Source organism: Odontomachus brunneus, unplaced genomic scaffold (genome assembly GCF_010583005.1).
Source record: "Odontomachus brunneus isolate Ranch 3 - 2012 unplaced genomic scaffold, Obru_v1 Obru_scaffold_015, whole genome shotgun sequence".
NCBI lineage: Eukaryota > Metazoa > Arthropoda > Insecta > Hymenoptera > Formicidae > Odontomachus > Odontomachus brunneus.
The window spans coordinates 1,596,135-1,612,358 of record NW_022639465.1 but is presented as its reverse complement, the minus strand read 5'-3'; the positions used below and the strand labels follow the sequence as shown (position 1 = coordinate 1,612,358).

General features: G+C 43.4%; 1 protein-coding gene across 15 annotated transcripts in view; it reads right to left on the bottom strand.

Moving 5' to 3' along the window:
• Positions 1–16,224, bottom strand: part of LOC116841439 (potassium voltage-gated channel protein Shaker) — a 154,862-nt gene that overhangs the window by 58,230 nt on the left and 80,408 nt on the right. Inside the window, exon 1 of one of the 15 annotated variants that reach the window (XM_032809355.1) lies at positions 4,980–12,423. The exons of the other annotated variants lie outside the window; for them this stretch is intronic. Coding sequence (XP_032665246.1) covers positions 4,980–5,062 — 83 coding nt within the window. The 5' untranslated portion in view covers positions 5,063–12,423. Of the gene's footprint in view, positions 1–4,979; positions 12,424–16,224 lie in introns of those variants that run through there. 15 annotated transcript variants of the gene reach the window in all.

Genomic DNA, 16,224 nt, shown 5'->3' with positions numbered 1-16,224 from the left:
ACATTAAAAGAAAAGAATGTTTTTAAAATTATAGTTATTTTCAGCGCCTGTTATACTTTATCATTGCTCGAACAAAAAACTAGTAGTAGCAGCACGCATATAAAATTATCATCATTAACATATACTACAAAAATAATTCTTCTGACTACGCAGGAAAAAAATGTTTTAATTAACCATATATCTGATGAAATATGAACGAATTTCTGTTGAAATTTAGAATTAGAATTCGGTTCAACTTTGAACAGTTTACCAGAAATCTAGATTGACTAACCGAAATTCTGGATTGATTAATCAGAAGTGTTGTTAACTCAAGCAAAGTTTTAATAACTTCAAGCTTGGAATTTTTATTCGTTCACATTTCACTAGATATTTAGTTACGCCAATAAAAATTTTTATGATACTTTCACTATACACGTTTATAGTTACAAATACACATTTTTCTCAATGTAATACAGTCGTAGACAAGCAGGTTGTTCGCAATTTTCAAGACGAATTTGCAAACTCTTCGTCTTATGCAATGGAAGAGTACAGATGCGATCTATTAGATGTTGCAGATACTTTGAAACGCCATATGGACCAATCGTGGCTTCTCTTTAAGCACTTCAAAGCGGAGTCTAATGGATTGCGTCCTATGTTTTGTAATGGGAGAATGCTCCCATTGGACAAGGTGAATGAGTTCACAAACCCACCCCAAAAATTTCGGACAACTTTTTCGTCGGTGACTGTCCAATATCTCAAGGAATGTAAAACAGTGTCGACTTAGAAGATAACGTGCAATCTTTCAGCTAAGTCCTGTTACCTAATGGAGCTCAAAACTCATATAAAAATAGGCAAGGTTCTTTCTAATCGCCTCCCCGCCCCCTTCGCCCCCTCTCCCTCTACGAGGACGAAGATACGTTAAATTTTGAGGAGACTGTTCAATGTTTCAAGGAATGTAAAACAGTGTCGACTTAGAGGATAACGTGCAATCTTTCAGCTAAGTCCTGTTACCTAACGGAGCTCAAAACTCATAAAAATAGGCAAGGTTCTTTTTAATCGCCTCCCCGCCCCCTTCGCCCCTCTCTCTCTACGAGGACGAAGATACATTAAATTTTTAGGAGACTGTTCAATGTTTCAAGAAATGTAAAACAATGTCGACTTAAAGGATAACGTACAATCTTTCAGCTAAGTCCTGTTACCTAACGGAGCTCAAAACTCATAAAAATAGGCAAGGTTCTTTTTAATCGCCTCCCCGCCCCCTTCGCCCCTCTCTCTCTACGAGGACGAAGATACATTAAATTTTTAGGAGACTGTTCAATGTTTCAAGAAATGTAAAACAATGTCGACTTAAAGGATAACGTACAATCTTTCAGCTAAGTCCTGTTACCTAACGGAGCTCAAAACTCATAAAAATAGGCAAGGTTCTTTTTAATCGCCTCCCCGCCCCCTTCGCCCCTCTCTCTCTACGAGGACGAAGATACATTAAATTTTTAGGAGACTGTTCAATGTTTCAAGAAATGTAAAACAATGTCGACTTAAAGGATAACGTACAATCTTTCAGCTAAGTCCTGTTACCTAATGGAGCTCAAAACTCATATAAAAATAGGCAAGGTTCTTTTTAATCGTCTCCCCGCCCCCCTTCGCCCCTTCACCCCCCTACGAGGACGAAGATACATTCAATTTTTAGGAGACTGTTCAATGTTTCAAGAAATGTAAAACAATGTCGACTTAAAGGATATCGTACAATCTTTCAGCTAAGTCCTGTTACCTAACAGAGCTCAAAACTCATAAAAATAGGCAAGGTTCTTTTTAATCGCATCCCCGCCCCCTTCGCCCCTCTCTCTCTACGAGGACGAAGATACATTAAATTTTGAAGAAACTGTCCAATGTTTCAAGGAATGTAAAACAATGTCGACTTAGAGGATAACGTGCAATCTTTCAGCTAAGTCCTATTATCTAACGGAGCTCAAAACTCATATAAAAATAGGCAAGATTCTTTTTAATCGTCTTCCCGCCCCCCTTCGCCCCTTCACTCCCCTACGAGGACGAAGATACATTAAATTTTGAAGAGACTCCAATGTTTCAAGGAATGTAAAACAGTGTCGACTTAGAGGATAACGTGCAATCTTTCAGCTAAGTCCTGTTACCTAACGGAGCTCAAAACTCATAAAAATAGGCAAGGTTCTTTTTAATCGCCTCCCCGCCCCCCTTCGCCCCCTCTCCCCCTACGAGGACGAAGATACGTTAAATTTTGAAGAGAGCGCAACGCTCAGCGCGCGAACGTTCGGGTTAATGTGCAGCGCATATCGTATCAATAGTTGACGCCAACCGCAATGGGTACACGCTTATGTCTCTGGCGTGCGCCCGAAGGCCGGTCAAGCCGATATCGGAAATCGATTATCTAACCGATGAGACGTCCGCCCTGCAACCCCATGTGCGTGAAGATATTAACCCGTTATTCTCCCCCTTCTCTCTTTGCGGCAGAACCCGTTAAGGGTTCGGTCTTGGCGTCCACGTCGTCATGAGTACACGTAAAAATGCGGACGTCTCCGAGCCTGGGGGTGATTCTAAATTGCCGCACGAAAAACGCGCGACGTTCGGTGATCGAAGACTCATCAATATTTGATTCTCCAGTGAAAATTACCAGCGTCCTGCGCGCGCGCGCGCGCACGCTCGTCTTACGAGCGAATTTATCGAGCTCCTCCTTGGCCGGTAACGCTTCGAATCACATGAATCTTTTAATAATGTAAACGGGGAGACACATCCCGCTACTTTCGCCGAAGAGGTTAATCACGAAGATGATACGACGCTATATGGGTCAAAAGAAAATAGCCGCGCGTCAAGTATCGTTCCATTTATCGGCGAAGAATTATGTCCTGTGTAAATGGGGCAGCCACTGTGCTTCCGCTACATTTGAGTTTACCACCCGCGTTCCGCGTCGATTTAATTATCGTCGTGAGAGAGAGGGGAGAGGGAGAAGAAATAACATCGTTCCAAACTCGCGCTGCGGCGCGATAAATCCTCGCCCTTCGCGAAACAACCAACGGGACGCTTCATAGTTCGGCGCTTTGGCGCGACATCATCGCGTCGCGACTTCCGTTCCAAGTTTCCTTCTTATCGCCATGCCCGGATAGTGTTTTCTCATCGCATATCATATCACGCACCTCGCAAGAGCCGAGAGAGCTTCAATCTGAAGCGAGCGTCAATCCGACTGGAGATCGCTTTCGTTCCGCGAAGATTTTGACTAATGTCTCGCTGTTGGATCTTAGACGCACCTGATATAATCTGGCGTCGGTCGTAACTTTTCTCGTGCAGTTTTCCCCGAGTTTCTTAGCGTGGCACAGCGCAGAAACTGCACGCGTAATTCCGTTCCGCGAGATATGAGAGTTTCACATATTTATAACGTAGGCTATATTTGTTGCGGTCTTTAAGGTAAACGCGCAAATGACGTACGCGCGCGGCGCAACAACGGCAGAAGTTTTCTTCCCGACGCGAGATGAATTCTTAAACGCGGCACCCGCCGCTCTAACGTTGACGTAGCCGTAGAGGCGAGGGTGCGCCAAAGGGGCGTCTATATTTATAGCTCCCCGTTCGGGTACACCAGTTAACCCTTTCACCCTCCAGCCTTTGCTTATTAAGGAAAATTTTTCATTAGCTGAGTCCGCATGATTCTAGGTGTTTTAGATTTTTTTTTCTTCCTTCTTTCTCAGGAAGTACCGATTTTATCGTGGGAACCACGTGTCGACGATTTAAATAAAGCAAAATCCTATATTATAATTATATTTACATATCCTATATTGTATTTATAATAAGGGAAGAACATTATAGAAAGTCGGCAATCTTTGTAATCAATCTTATTATTGAATGGCCCGCAAGAACCAATCCACAAAACGCGAGCCAATCAGAACTGAACGCAAAATGTTCTTTGCTAAGTTTGTAATACTAATATTAACATACACACACACTCTCACAGGTTTATCTGTAGGACTCTCTTCACACACAGTGATCACTTCGTATTTTTTCTTTGCGTAATTATGTAAAACAAATTTAGTTTAATAATGTGAAGTAAAAAATATTTACTATCATGTAGCAACATGCATTTATATAAGATCTACAGAAAATATAAAAAGTATCGTAATCGTGTTGGTGCTTATCTAACAAAGAGTTTTGAAGCTCGCTTCTCGACATTTTTGGAGTTCATCTCTCACTTTGATATCCCTTTAAAGGGATGCCGAAGTCGATGACAAACAATGTCGATTATGCAGAGACGATAGTCACTAACACAGTTACGCTAGTCTTTTCAGATCTCTTATACATACAGATCTTATGTAAATGTGTGTTGCTTTGTTTTACCATATTTGGAACCTAACCGTGCATGTGTAGAAATTTTTCTGCAAACTTTTCTGATATTCTTAAGCTTCTGAATTCAGATGCAAAAGTACAGCAATGTTGGTCAAAATTTTTCTGTTTAAAGCAGCCACATTTTCGATACGTACAAACTGTGGAACTTTTGAATTACGCAAATATTACTCTAACTAAGGGCGCGCTTGAGGTTTTACATTAAAACTTTTTTCCGTTTTCATCACATATTGAACAAAAAGCATTTGTAATTTTTTACAACCAATATGACATGAACTTTACAGAAAAATGTCAGTATTCTATTAATAAAATTTTCAGCTTCAATATCCTCTGGAGAGCAAAATGAAGAGGAAAATTATTAGAAAATTTGGATTTAGCAAGGGATATATAACATGTAGCCAAAACAATCTTGACACATGCATTTAAAAATCTTGCGTTCATGTTTTGATTGGCCAGTTACTCTCCTTCTATGTGATTCAATCTCTGAAATTATTAAAACAAAATTTCCCTCCTCGACTTCGACATAACCGACATACTTTCACGTCTAGGTTTTCATGTATGACCACCACGAGATTTTCTCTCCATTTAATCACTGCTTCTGCCACGCGAGAATGTCTTATCGTGACCCCCTTAAAACTCACATCTGATCACGTTGCCGATGGTCGGAGGCGTGTCTGGTGTGTCGATCCTCTGAAATGCCATAGATGCCAGCTACCGCGGCCATACCTTAGTCTCCACATGCGCCAGCAATCTCGAGGGCCTGATCAGGCTCATAATCTTCCTTGCTGGACGCCGCTATGAGCGCCGCGGATTCCCATCCAGCGTCATCGTGCGCCGTAGAGCGCCTCGATTGCGTGGACGCTTCTATTTTCAGGCCGGATTTCTGAACGAGCGCTCGCCCGTTTCGCTCTTGACGCGGCAAACGACACGCGCGGTTCCATAAGCGGACGAGTCCACCTTCCTGCCGCGATTTCACCTCTACCTAGAGCTACCCTAAGCTCGGAACCGTGCTGATCGAGCACGAGTCAGATTTCAACGCGCGACACCGGAAATCCTCGGTTTCGAGCTAGACGTCGCCTCGCAGCATCGTCACTTCTTACTCACGCCCTTGGAATCCACGAGCAATTTTCCCGAGCGAGCTGGCTTTCAATTCGAGAATTTAGGGAGTCTGGAGGAGAGGGAGAAAAAGAGAGATCAAGAGAGAGAGTCTATATGCACGCGAACGAAAATCTTACGTCCGTTTGCCCGTTCGTTCGGGTGTAATAGCGTGGCGACATATCGGCGGCACAATCGCGAGGTCGATTTACACGCGTCAAACACACTCGAGGCCACTTTGTCAAAGTTTATCGCAAAACTTCATTTTAATTGCAAGCGTCGGAAGTTTGTATTCGAGTTCTCTGCTATGGATTCTCTATAAGCGGCGGACAGGAGAGAAAAAGAACGCGCGGCCTACAGCGCGAGGTTTCCTAGGGATCTTTTTCACTTGCTCTTTTTTCCGGATTTATATATGTGCGTGCATGTGTCGGACGGATAGGCCAGTTTTGTTGTGGCAAGAGAAATAGAATATAAATGAAATATGAGAGGAAGCGTGTTGCTTCCTCTCTTCACAGAATAACTCGCGGCAGTCAGTGTGAATTAAAAATTCAAGTTAGATCCCGATACCGGCCGAAATGCACTATCCAATTTTTCCAACGCGCTCCCCCTCCCCTCTCTCCTTCTCTATTTCTCTCCCTGTTCCATTTTTCGTCGAAACCAATTGCGAACACGCAATGTCAATATGAAAGCGACAGGAAACCGAACGCAAATGGATTCGCAACGCGGACACACACTATTCGGCGCGGTTTTACGATGCCAGTCGCTTCTCCGCGGCGACAACGCGAGCTTTCATCGACCGGCTTCAGTCACGAAAGCTCTCGCCACGCTGCTACACTCGATACGGTATCGAAACAAAATTTCACTCCGCCGTCTAAAAGTTTCGTAATTTCACCCTCCCGCCCGTCCGCGAGCCGTCAGTTGCGTGAAATATTTTCAGCCGTTGCGAGAAAACATCGCGCGCTTTTTCGCGATGGTCCGCTCTCGCGCGGAGAGACAAGGCGAGCTCCATGCGGGCTTATGCCGTAGCCGATAAAAATTCGTCGGCCCACGTATCTGACGGGGCTTCGATGACGGTGCGCGAAACATCAAACGAAAATTCACCAAACGAAACAACGGAGCGGCGGAAGACTCAGGCGCGGAAAATCCGCGCACGCGAATCATTAATGGGCGCGAGCTGTCGGGCACTTAACGATTAAACCGGCTCTGACCGTAGGTACAACGGCACGTAAGTTATGCCATTGTGCGTCCATACACACACGCGGTTCGATCGGCCGTGACACGTTTTCGACGTCGGGGCGCGCACCCGCTCGCTCGCTCGCACTCGCGGAAATTGTAGAGTCGCGACGTCGGCGTCGCGACTGATTGACGGCGAAATTGCAACCGGCGACCTCGGCCAGCGCGAGGCAGCACGAGCCATCCTCTGCCGTCTTTACCTTCCCCGAGAGAAGATCGTCGCGCGTGGCCGTCTTTACAACGGGTCTTGGCTCCCTCGATGATTCCCCTTCGCTCCTCTCTTCGAGACGCTTTTCAGGCTTCACGAAAATAAAGACGCGCATCAATCACCGTGGGATCGGGAGTCATCACGTGTTTTAATTAAATCAAATGTTTGTTGTTTGCTCTCCTTTCTAGACGGATATTTGAGAAACGAGCCGGTTAGTCGATGTTTGCAGAGAAAATATTAAGAGTGGAATCGAAAATGTTAAGAATAGTAAAACTTACGTCAAAAATTTTATATTGTATTTTACGTTTTTTGGTGAAGCTAGGTTATATTGATCTTACAGTTTAAATTACTATAGAAATAACAAATTTAATGGTCTTCATTTAATGAATTATGAATTTGTATACGAGGAACAGGGAGGAAATTCTCCGTATATACGATAAAATAGACGTTCAATGCAATAATTATGTAACAAAATGTTAAACATGCATAACATTTTAAGGCATAATTTCGATTATAATATCTGTGTCCAAAAATTACAAAATTTTATCGCAATTTCGTCGCGCTGTCATATATGTACTTGACAAAAGAGCTATCGCGTTAATAAACTACTATTATGAGTATGAATTTTCACTGTGATATTTTCTCCGTGTATACGAGAAGCAGGGAGGAAATTCTCCGTAACTCGGAAAGCGTCGATATCACGCATCGCAACGAAAGAAAGCGAGCTGGTGCGCGCGCGCTCTCTCTCTCTCTCCCGCGTCGTCTCTCAATATATGTTCTACGTGGGAAGACAAATTACACGAGTGCGGCAAAGTGAATTAACCGCATCTCGCAATTGGCCGGCGGCGCGTTACGCGGCGTTACGCTAATTCGCACGCGACAATGAATCGGACAATGCGCGTTACAACTGTGCGCTCGCACGTGCGAGTTAATTCGCGCGACGCGGATAACACAGCCGACCCGCTCCTTTTTTCTCTTTCCGTTCCGATGCACGGGAACATTGCGATTACGCGTCCGCACGTCGTTGTCATTCGCGCGTCAATCGATGAAACGAGCCGTCTCATTCTCGACCGCGAATCCCTGTCACGGATAGTCAATGAATAGTTAACGGCGAGCGAAAGTTTCGCACCCGCGACGATCACACAAGTCAAGTGTAATGCAATCCCTTATTAAGAACATTACGAACTTGCTTAAGAAGCAAGCGCAAGAGAGAATAGAGAGAGAGAGAGAGAGAGAGAGAGAGAGAGAGAGAGAAGGAAGAGAAAGCGCAGCGCGAGATCTCATCGACTTGATTATAGGCGACAAGCCGCGAACATTACTGCCATTACATATCATTATTGCCGTTACACGTCCGCTTACGGGATCATATCCGATAATAAAAACGTGAGACCGGCCAAATTTAAGAACGCGCCGTGTCGCGTGACTGCGATGCGATTTAAATCGGCCGATTAAATCGCGCACATTTCGCAGATCGTTTTCCAACGTCGCCGTTTTAATTAGCGCGCAAAGCGACCGATTAAACCCGCCGGTATACGCGACCGTATCGAGCATCGTTACGAAGAGAGTCGGCTGCCGCGATAAAATGTCGCTGTTTCACGCACGACAAACATCGTGCGTGATAAGCGCTTATGAGAGACCGCCCCGAGCACGATCCTGCAGCCGCATAAAAATTTTCCAAGATTTTCCCGCGTGTAACACAGATCTCAATTAGAGTGCGCAAATTTGCTCCAAAATTCGTTATCTAACTACGACAGCAATTGGGAATCGCGCTCTTGCCTCAAGCATGGATTCTTCGTTTTGAGTCGAAATAGAAATGCTATGAGAACTTGCGTTTTTTTCTAGTGAGTAACGTTGGTATATTTTTATGATATCACAATCAGGGAAACCTATTTTTATACCAATTATTGTATTCAATAGAATAAAAAAATAAAAAAGCATTTTTCAAATAGTTTCGCTATTTTATTGAATAATTACTTGGAAAGTCGACATATGCGTTTCACTCAATATAAGAATGAAAATCAGAAAGAATACTGAAAAAACTTTGAGATAATTGCATATTTCCAATCATTCCCAGGACTGTGAAACATTGCACTTGTAACCAGGATTCATAATTATCAGATCCCGAGTCAGATTTGGTCTCAATTAAATCTTCAGAAGTTTTCTATGCTGAACGTATAAAAATAATTTTCAAGATTCTCCCAAATATACAGCGTAAATTCCAATTAGAATGCTTAACCTTGTCCTAAAATTCGTTATCTCACTATACCAACACTGAAATCCTATTCTCTTCATAAATATAGATTCTCTGTCCGCTTGGAACATTACATTTCTAAGCAAGCTACAACTATTTTGAAGTATTGGATCCCAATTAAATCCCGAGAAATTTACTATGTGGGTATCTCGACGCGACGCTTTTTCCCGGTTTTCTCACGTGGAAGAAAATTTGCCGGGTACAATTGAAATCGCTCGTGGATGCCAAGTTACGTGATCTTTTATCGTTAATTTATCCCGAGCAATGTTGCTCAAGGGCACTCTAGATCGCGCACAATGCACTAGTCCTATTCGTGTTCCATCGTCGAGATCGATAATCCGTCGTGATCAATGAGCGCGAACCTCTATCGGAAACAATATAATTCACGATCACTATCACCGGCCACGACGAACAATGTTTTTCGTGCGCGCGCGAACGTTTCGCTACTTGATCTACCTCAATCGTGCACTATCGAGGAGTACAACCTCGCGGGACTCTTCTTCCTTCAAACGCACCCCCGGTCACGATCACTTAACAAGCCCGACATGATGCACTTGAACGACACTCAACAAAATTGACGCTCGCGGCAATTTCTCATGGCGTGCATTTTAACCCGTTTTCGCCCGAATCGTTCATCTTCCTCGGTAGGAATGCATTCATCCCCTTCGACAAGAATGCGTTATAGCGGGGAGAACACCGCAAGCTGGCCTCTCCTCGAATAAACGAGAGCCTCTCTCTTTCTCTCTCTCTCTCTCTCTCTCTCTCTCTAAAATGTTCTTTCTACAGCTCGGGCTTTACGTGGCGGCTCACGTTAGTAGCTTCGCTAATTATTATCGCTTGTTCACTTGAGATCGCGCCAGCTAATCCGATGGAGATTTCGTTCTACGATACCGTCACCGAGCGTCAAGAAACTACTCGAGACCTGAACTTGGAGTACTTGAAGAGAGAAAGAGAAAGAGGGGGTGAGAAAGGGAGTGAGGCGAACGCGAGGTGAGAACGGGTTAATCACGCAGCGGAGGAGCCAGCCAGCCCCATCGCGAACGCACCGCAACCGATGACTATCGCAACGATACTCGCGGAGGGTGACGAGAAGAGACACACGACCGGCCGGCAGCGTGGCTGCCTTAGTTTGCGGAAGGCGCGTGCCACGCTGTCCTTCCAAGTCCACCCTGGTGGCTCTTCCACCACCACGACACGATTGCCCCCACTAAGCGACCCCCCGCATCCCGAACGTCACTTCTACCCTTTGGGTGCGACCCTCGGGGCGCCCCTTGCGTCGCCAGTTCGATATTCCTTCCGCACTTGTGCACCGAAGACGATCAAGTGCATCCATCGCTTTCCCGAGGGAGTCCAGGGATAGAAGAAGGGTAGGCAAGGGCGAGGACGGCTGTCGGTGCACGTCGACCGGGAGCGGCGCCGCGGCGCGGATCACTTCCGTCCGCCAGGTAAATCGTTCGTCGATCTAATAGTCGCCCAAACACGCCGCGAATCCCAAAGCACGAGCCTGGTGTCCTCATCATTAGCCTGAGCTTTTTCCTAAAGTATCATGCCGCTCGACACATTGATCGTGGCTGCTTTATATCGTGGCCGGTCCGACCCGGCCATCGTCGCAGGTGAAAAGCGGAAGAATCGACTCGCGAGATATCGCGCGCGTTGCGTGCCAAAAACGATGACACTGTAAAATAAAAGAGGGAAGGGAAAGAAAAAAATTTGCAGAGCGATCTAAAGAATACAGGCTCTCGCAGTCGGCGTTATTGATACAAGTAAATTTAGTCTCGACTGTATATATTTTTCCATCGTCTATTAATATCGGCCGATATCGATAGCCTGACTATAACTTCGCCGAGGTCTGGTTCTTACAAACTTAATGCGTGCTATATAGCGAGCTTAATTCAAACCGAACCGATATATTTCTAACGTGCTTTTTTTTCTTCTACACAATCCTCCCCCTCTCTTTCTCTCCCTCTCACTCGATCGACCTCTCCCGCGATTCTAAAACGCGATTTCCAATTCGGAAACGCACAAACGGAAGGAGAGAAACTCCGTATAACATAATATCCCGACGTTAAAAGCGCCGTGTAGTAAGGAGAAGTGCTTGTAGATTCGCCGTTTGAGCGAAACATTTACACCATCGGCAAAGGTCAGGATCGCTCTCCGCGGATCACAGAAAGTCGCCGTTCACTCTATTACAGGCCGTATAATCTCGAATCTCCCGTCGTTCACCCCATTGAGCACTCGCCGCCGGCTAATAATAGTTTAATATAAAATCCAAGGGCATATAAGTACACCTATACGTGGGCGAGTTACGGTCAAAGGTTAGCCTTCTGCTTCCGAGTGACATGGCAGATTCCGTTTCGTGAAATCGCGAAACCTCGATATCATCCGAAAGAAATATCCCATTGGCTGCTTCTGCCGCTCTTCGCGGCTACTAAAACGCCGCCATTTTTACGCGAGAGTGACAGGACGAGAACTGTGACAGACGAGAGTATTGACGTTGGCACGCCGCGTCTACACCGTTACTACGATTTATCGTGACTGACTGCATCGTAATGAGTGCATCAACGTCTGGCTCAAACGGAATTGGACCGCTAAAAGACGCGACACGCATCGTGCGGTGCTCCTATTGATCAACAATACGAGCACTGACGCAAATTCGGCCGCGGGACCAAGCTGCTGCTAGAGCGCGTGGGTGTGCGCTAGTCGTCGCCTGGTCGAAGGATAAACGCGGAAATGCGAATGCCGGGCGCCTCCGCCAGCTCGCGCGTAAGTCCATTAGCAATAAGCATCGACGTTAATTAGACTTCCGTGATGAGTCAGTGCCACGCGCATGAACGAGACTCGCCCCCGTCCACGAATGTTCGGCGAATGTGTGCATCTACGGCGGCGCTACTTTGGAGATTTATGCGCGACATTGTCCGCGAAATTAAATCAGCGAGGTGTGTCACCAACTTAAACTGGGTTAATTCGGTTTAGCGCGCATCGCTAAATAAAATTTCTATAAATAAATATGTACCCCTGAATATGGATTTTCTTCTATATTGTAAAAAAAAAAACAGTCTAAGTAGATGTAAAGCGAAGGAATCTATTATGGTAGGTAATGGAGTAGGAGCTTATTTCTACTAGAGTTTTCCTCTAGTTAGGACAAAGTATGGTAAGCCCTGTTTGGCTTGCTGTCCGTCATTTTTAGGAGTGACGTGAGTAGAAGTGAGAGAGAAGCTTTAAGATTGAAGCATGCAGATGAAGCACTGAGGGAAAAATTACCTTAAAATCGACAAATATTTCTTTGATAGGTGCCATTAACATATTTATTTAAATCTAAATTCTCTTTATTTAAACCAAATATTGTTTACTTAAATCAGGTAAACAATATTTGATTTAAATAAAGAGAATTTAGATTTAAGTAAATATGTTAATAGCATTCATCAAAAAAATATTTGTTGATTTTAAGATAATTTTTCCCTCAGTGTGTAGCTTCTTTCTCGCTTACTCGTTAGCAATGTCTGTTGATTTAAAAAAAAGTACTCCGTAATCGCGCAGCTGCATTATCCTACACACGCGATTATACAAGACGCAAATATCTCCCCATGAGATCATAGCTAAAATTGCAATTTTTACAACTCACTATAAACCAATATACATACGAAGGAGATACGTCGAATCACGCTCGCTGACGGAAATTTATGGCCTTGGCGGAAAAAAAGAAATAAACGAATACATATACACTTATGCTTTTAAGATAGCATAAATCATCTAGACGCTAAATCATCTTAGATTTCACGCCAAATGCGTTCGGTTATACTCTCAGCTTATTCCAGTGCATATTAACATAAACTCGATTTCACGCTTAAATAGTTATATTTGTGCACAGTCAGACGATATGCGCAGCTTGCTGTATGCTCAAAGGATGAACGAGCAGATCCCAAGCGCCAGAACGTGGAATAAATGCGCATGTAAAGCCGCTATCACGGTCAAGTAGAGGCTGCCGCATTCGGGCGGATTATTAAGAACTCACCTCAGCGAGAAATACAAAAGGAATACTTTATCTCCGACATCACACACGCGCGCGTCTTCCTCCGCTCTACGTATAAGAAGAGAATATTTAATTGTGAAAAAATATAAGCGTCCCGATAAACGCTTAAATAAACATTCCGAGTGAGCATATCGTGACGGATGCCTTACCTGCATCGCAGTAGAAAAATCGCTCGCTGTGCGGGCAGAAATGGTCGCGCGACCAACAAGTAGCAACATAAATTCGATTTCACGAATAGTTAGCTCGGTAAGTAGATACATAGATACGCAGACAAACCGAGCGGATACGTCCGTGTTGAGATATCCAATATAGATACCTACGCGGGGCAAGACAAAGTAGCTACGTCCGTAAAAGGGCAGGCAAAGTAGATATGTATACACGCGGTCAGACAAAGTAGATATTTCCGCACGAGATCAGACGAGAGTTTTAAAAATGGCTTTTACCACTCGCAACGGACGAATACGCGGGGGAAATGCGTCGAATCAAACTCGCCGGAGGAAATTTATCGCTTTACCGATACAAAAAAAAAAAAGATAGAAGAAGGAAGCGTCCACGCGGGAGAAAAGTATCCCGCGGCAATTGCGAGATGATTGATCGGTAGAATTTTATCCACGCAGCGGGAATGCTACATCAGAGAGACCTACGTGAACATCTGTTTTTACTTGAACTCGCAGTCGTTATTCTCGGTACGACCGATGTAAGCGTGCATAGACGCACATCCTTCCGGATCAGGAAACGTCGCGCCACCCGTCCCCGGGCGAAGGTCAGGATCTCCTTCGGAGGATCGTCGATAATGCAGTTACCATGCAGCGCATACGTCGGATCGCTTATCGATTTCGACACCCAGTGACCCATTTTCCAATCGAGCTCGAGAAGAAGCTGTCTCTTTCTCGCTCCCTCTCTCTTTCTCTCTCTCTCTCTCTCTCTCTCTCTCTCTCTCTCTCTTTTTCCCTCTCCCTCTCATAAGGACATGAGCGCGTCGTTTTCGGCGAGGACGCCCGCTTAAATTCTTCCGAAGGGGTGACTCAGTGGCGCCTTTTTGGCGTTGCGCACCCCAATGAATCGACACGGTTATTATCAACACTTGCCCGCGATTGTTACCGTTTACACGAAATTCGCTCTAACCGTAAGATAACGAAAGGGAGAAATGGAGCGCGCGAAAATGGGGAGTTACAGCCGATTCGGCAGAAAATACTCGGAAAACACGGGGAAGTCGGTTTCATCACACGCGTGAAATAAATTAATACCTTAAACAATATGTTAAGTCGAAAAGTTTCATGATAAAATATTAAATTCTTTTTTATTTAGTCTAACCGTTATATTTTTTTTAATTCACAACAGATACAAATGAGATTTTTTGATTTTTTTAATTCTTCAAAGAAAAAAAATATACAGCAATGAAGAGAGAAAAATCTAGATATCTTTAATTAAAAAAAATCTCGTTTTGCACGAAATCGTGTAATTATTTTAAATCCCTACTGAAGCAAACATTGTTATACTAACAGAAAAAAGTAATTAATCTCACTGAAATTATAGTCATTGTCGGCGCCAAATATACCTAGATAGACAAATATACAGCAGCATTTGTAAATCAATAGATTGATAAGAAATGCAACCTTTACTGATTTGTAAAGATTAAATCCCTTATGTATAGTTCATGTAGAATTCATATAAAATAACGAAATGAAAAAATCAAAAAACTAATCAAAATTTGTTCCAAACAATATATGTGATGTGAAATATAATGAAAAAATCTTAATGTAACTCTTATTAAATCTGTTGTTGCATCGGTATAACAAAAAGATTGCATTATTATATACACAATTGTGTTATATCTTGCTATATTAGTGTCACTATATTTAATATAGTTAATATTAATTGCGAATAGTTAGTATTACCACGTTTGTTTTATAAATGTAAAAAAATCATTTCCATCACATGGCTAGTCTCACGACGTAGTAATCGTGAAAATCTATCTGACAAGTAACACTATCCAAGTGCCACACGCCGATCTTCTTGAAACTTTGCACACATGTAGTATATCGAAAAACACGTATTTTTTATTTTGGCTAACAAGACATTTTAAGCTTAGAAAACGCATTCGAAAATTTAACACTTTATAGCACAATGATAACTAACGCTACTCCTGAGCGTCATTCTTTTACAGCTTTTACGACATTACTCTATTATAATTTCATTATCTGAATGTTTCTGAAGTCGCTAATGATGATTTTGACATTAGTTTTGCGAGATTCAAAGTGGCGGGCCGAGATTGCAGACATTTCACAGACTTTACTCAAAGTCAGTTTCGAAGAAGTTTTTTAGATCCATGATTACGATTACAAACTAATGTCAAAATCATAATTAGCGACTTCAGAAACATTCAGACAATAAAATTATAATAGAGATATTATAATGTTGTAAAATCTGTAAAAGAATGACACTCAGGAGTAGCGTTAGTTATCATTGTGCTATAAAGTGTTAAATTTTCGAATGCGTTTTCTAACCTTAAAATGCCTTGTTAGCTAAAATAAAAAAATAATGTTTAAATGTCTAATGCCTAGTGTCTAATGTTTTTCGATGTACTACGTGTGTGCAAAGTTTCAAGAAGATTGGCGTGTGGCACTTGGGTAGTGTTACTTGTGAGTATCTTCTTGCTGTTCTAACAAGAAAATAGTAGTAAAGAATACGCATAGAAAGTGATTGTTACTAACACTATAATAGCAGCTACTGTAAAAACTGTCCTTCTGGTTCTTTCACTATGCGAGATTATAATTATGAATCTTTTGCACAGAACATTACGAAGTATTCGTAAGTATCGAGGAAGAGACTTAGATATCCAATGAACAGCGGGAAAGAAGGGGGGGGACAATCCAGCAGTTTCACGCCGCATGAAAAGTAATCGAGAGAGAAAGAAGCACGTACACCGACGCAGCGAGACTTGATCGCTCGCCGAATTACTTTAGAAAGTTTCCAAAGCGCATGTGCAACACTGCAACTGCATCAGAGCGACCGCATGCTCGCTTAAATAAGTTCGAGTTTCGCTCTCCCTCTCCCCCCCCCCCTCCT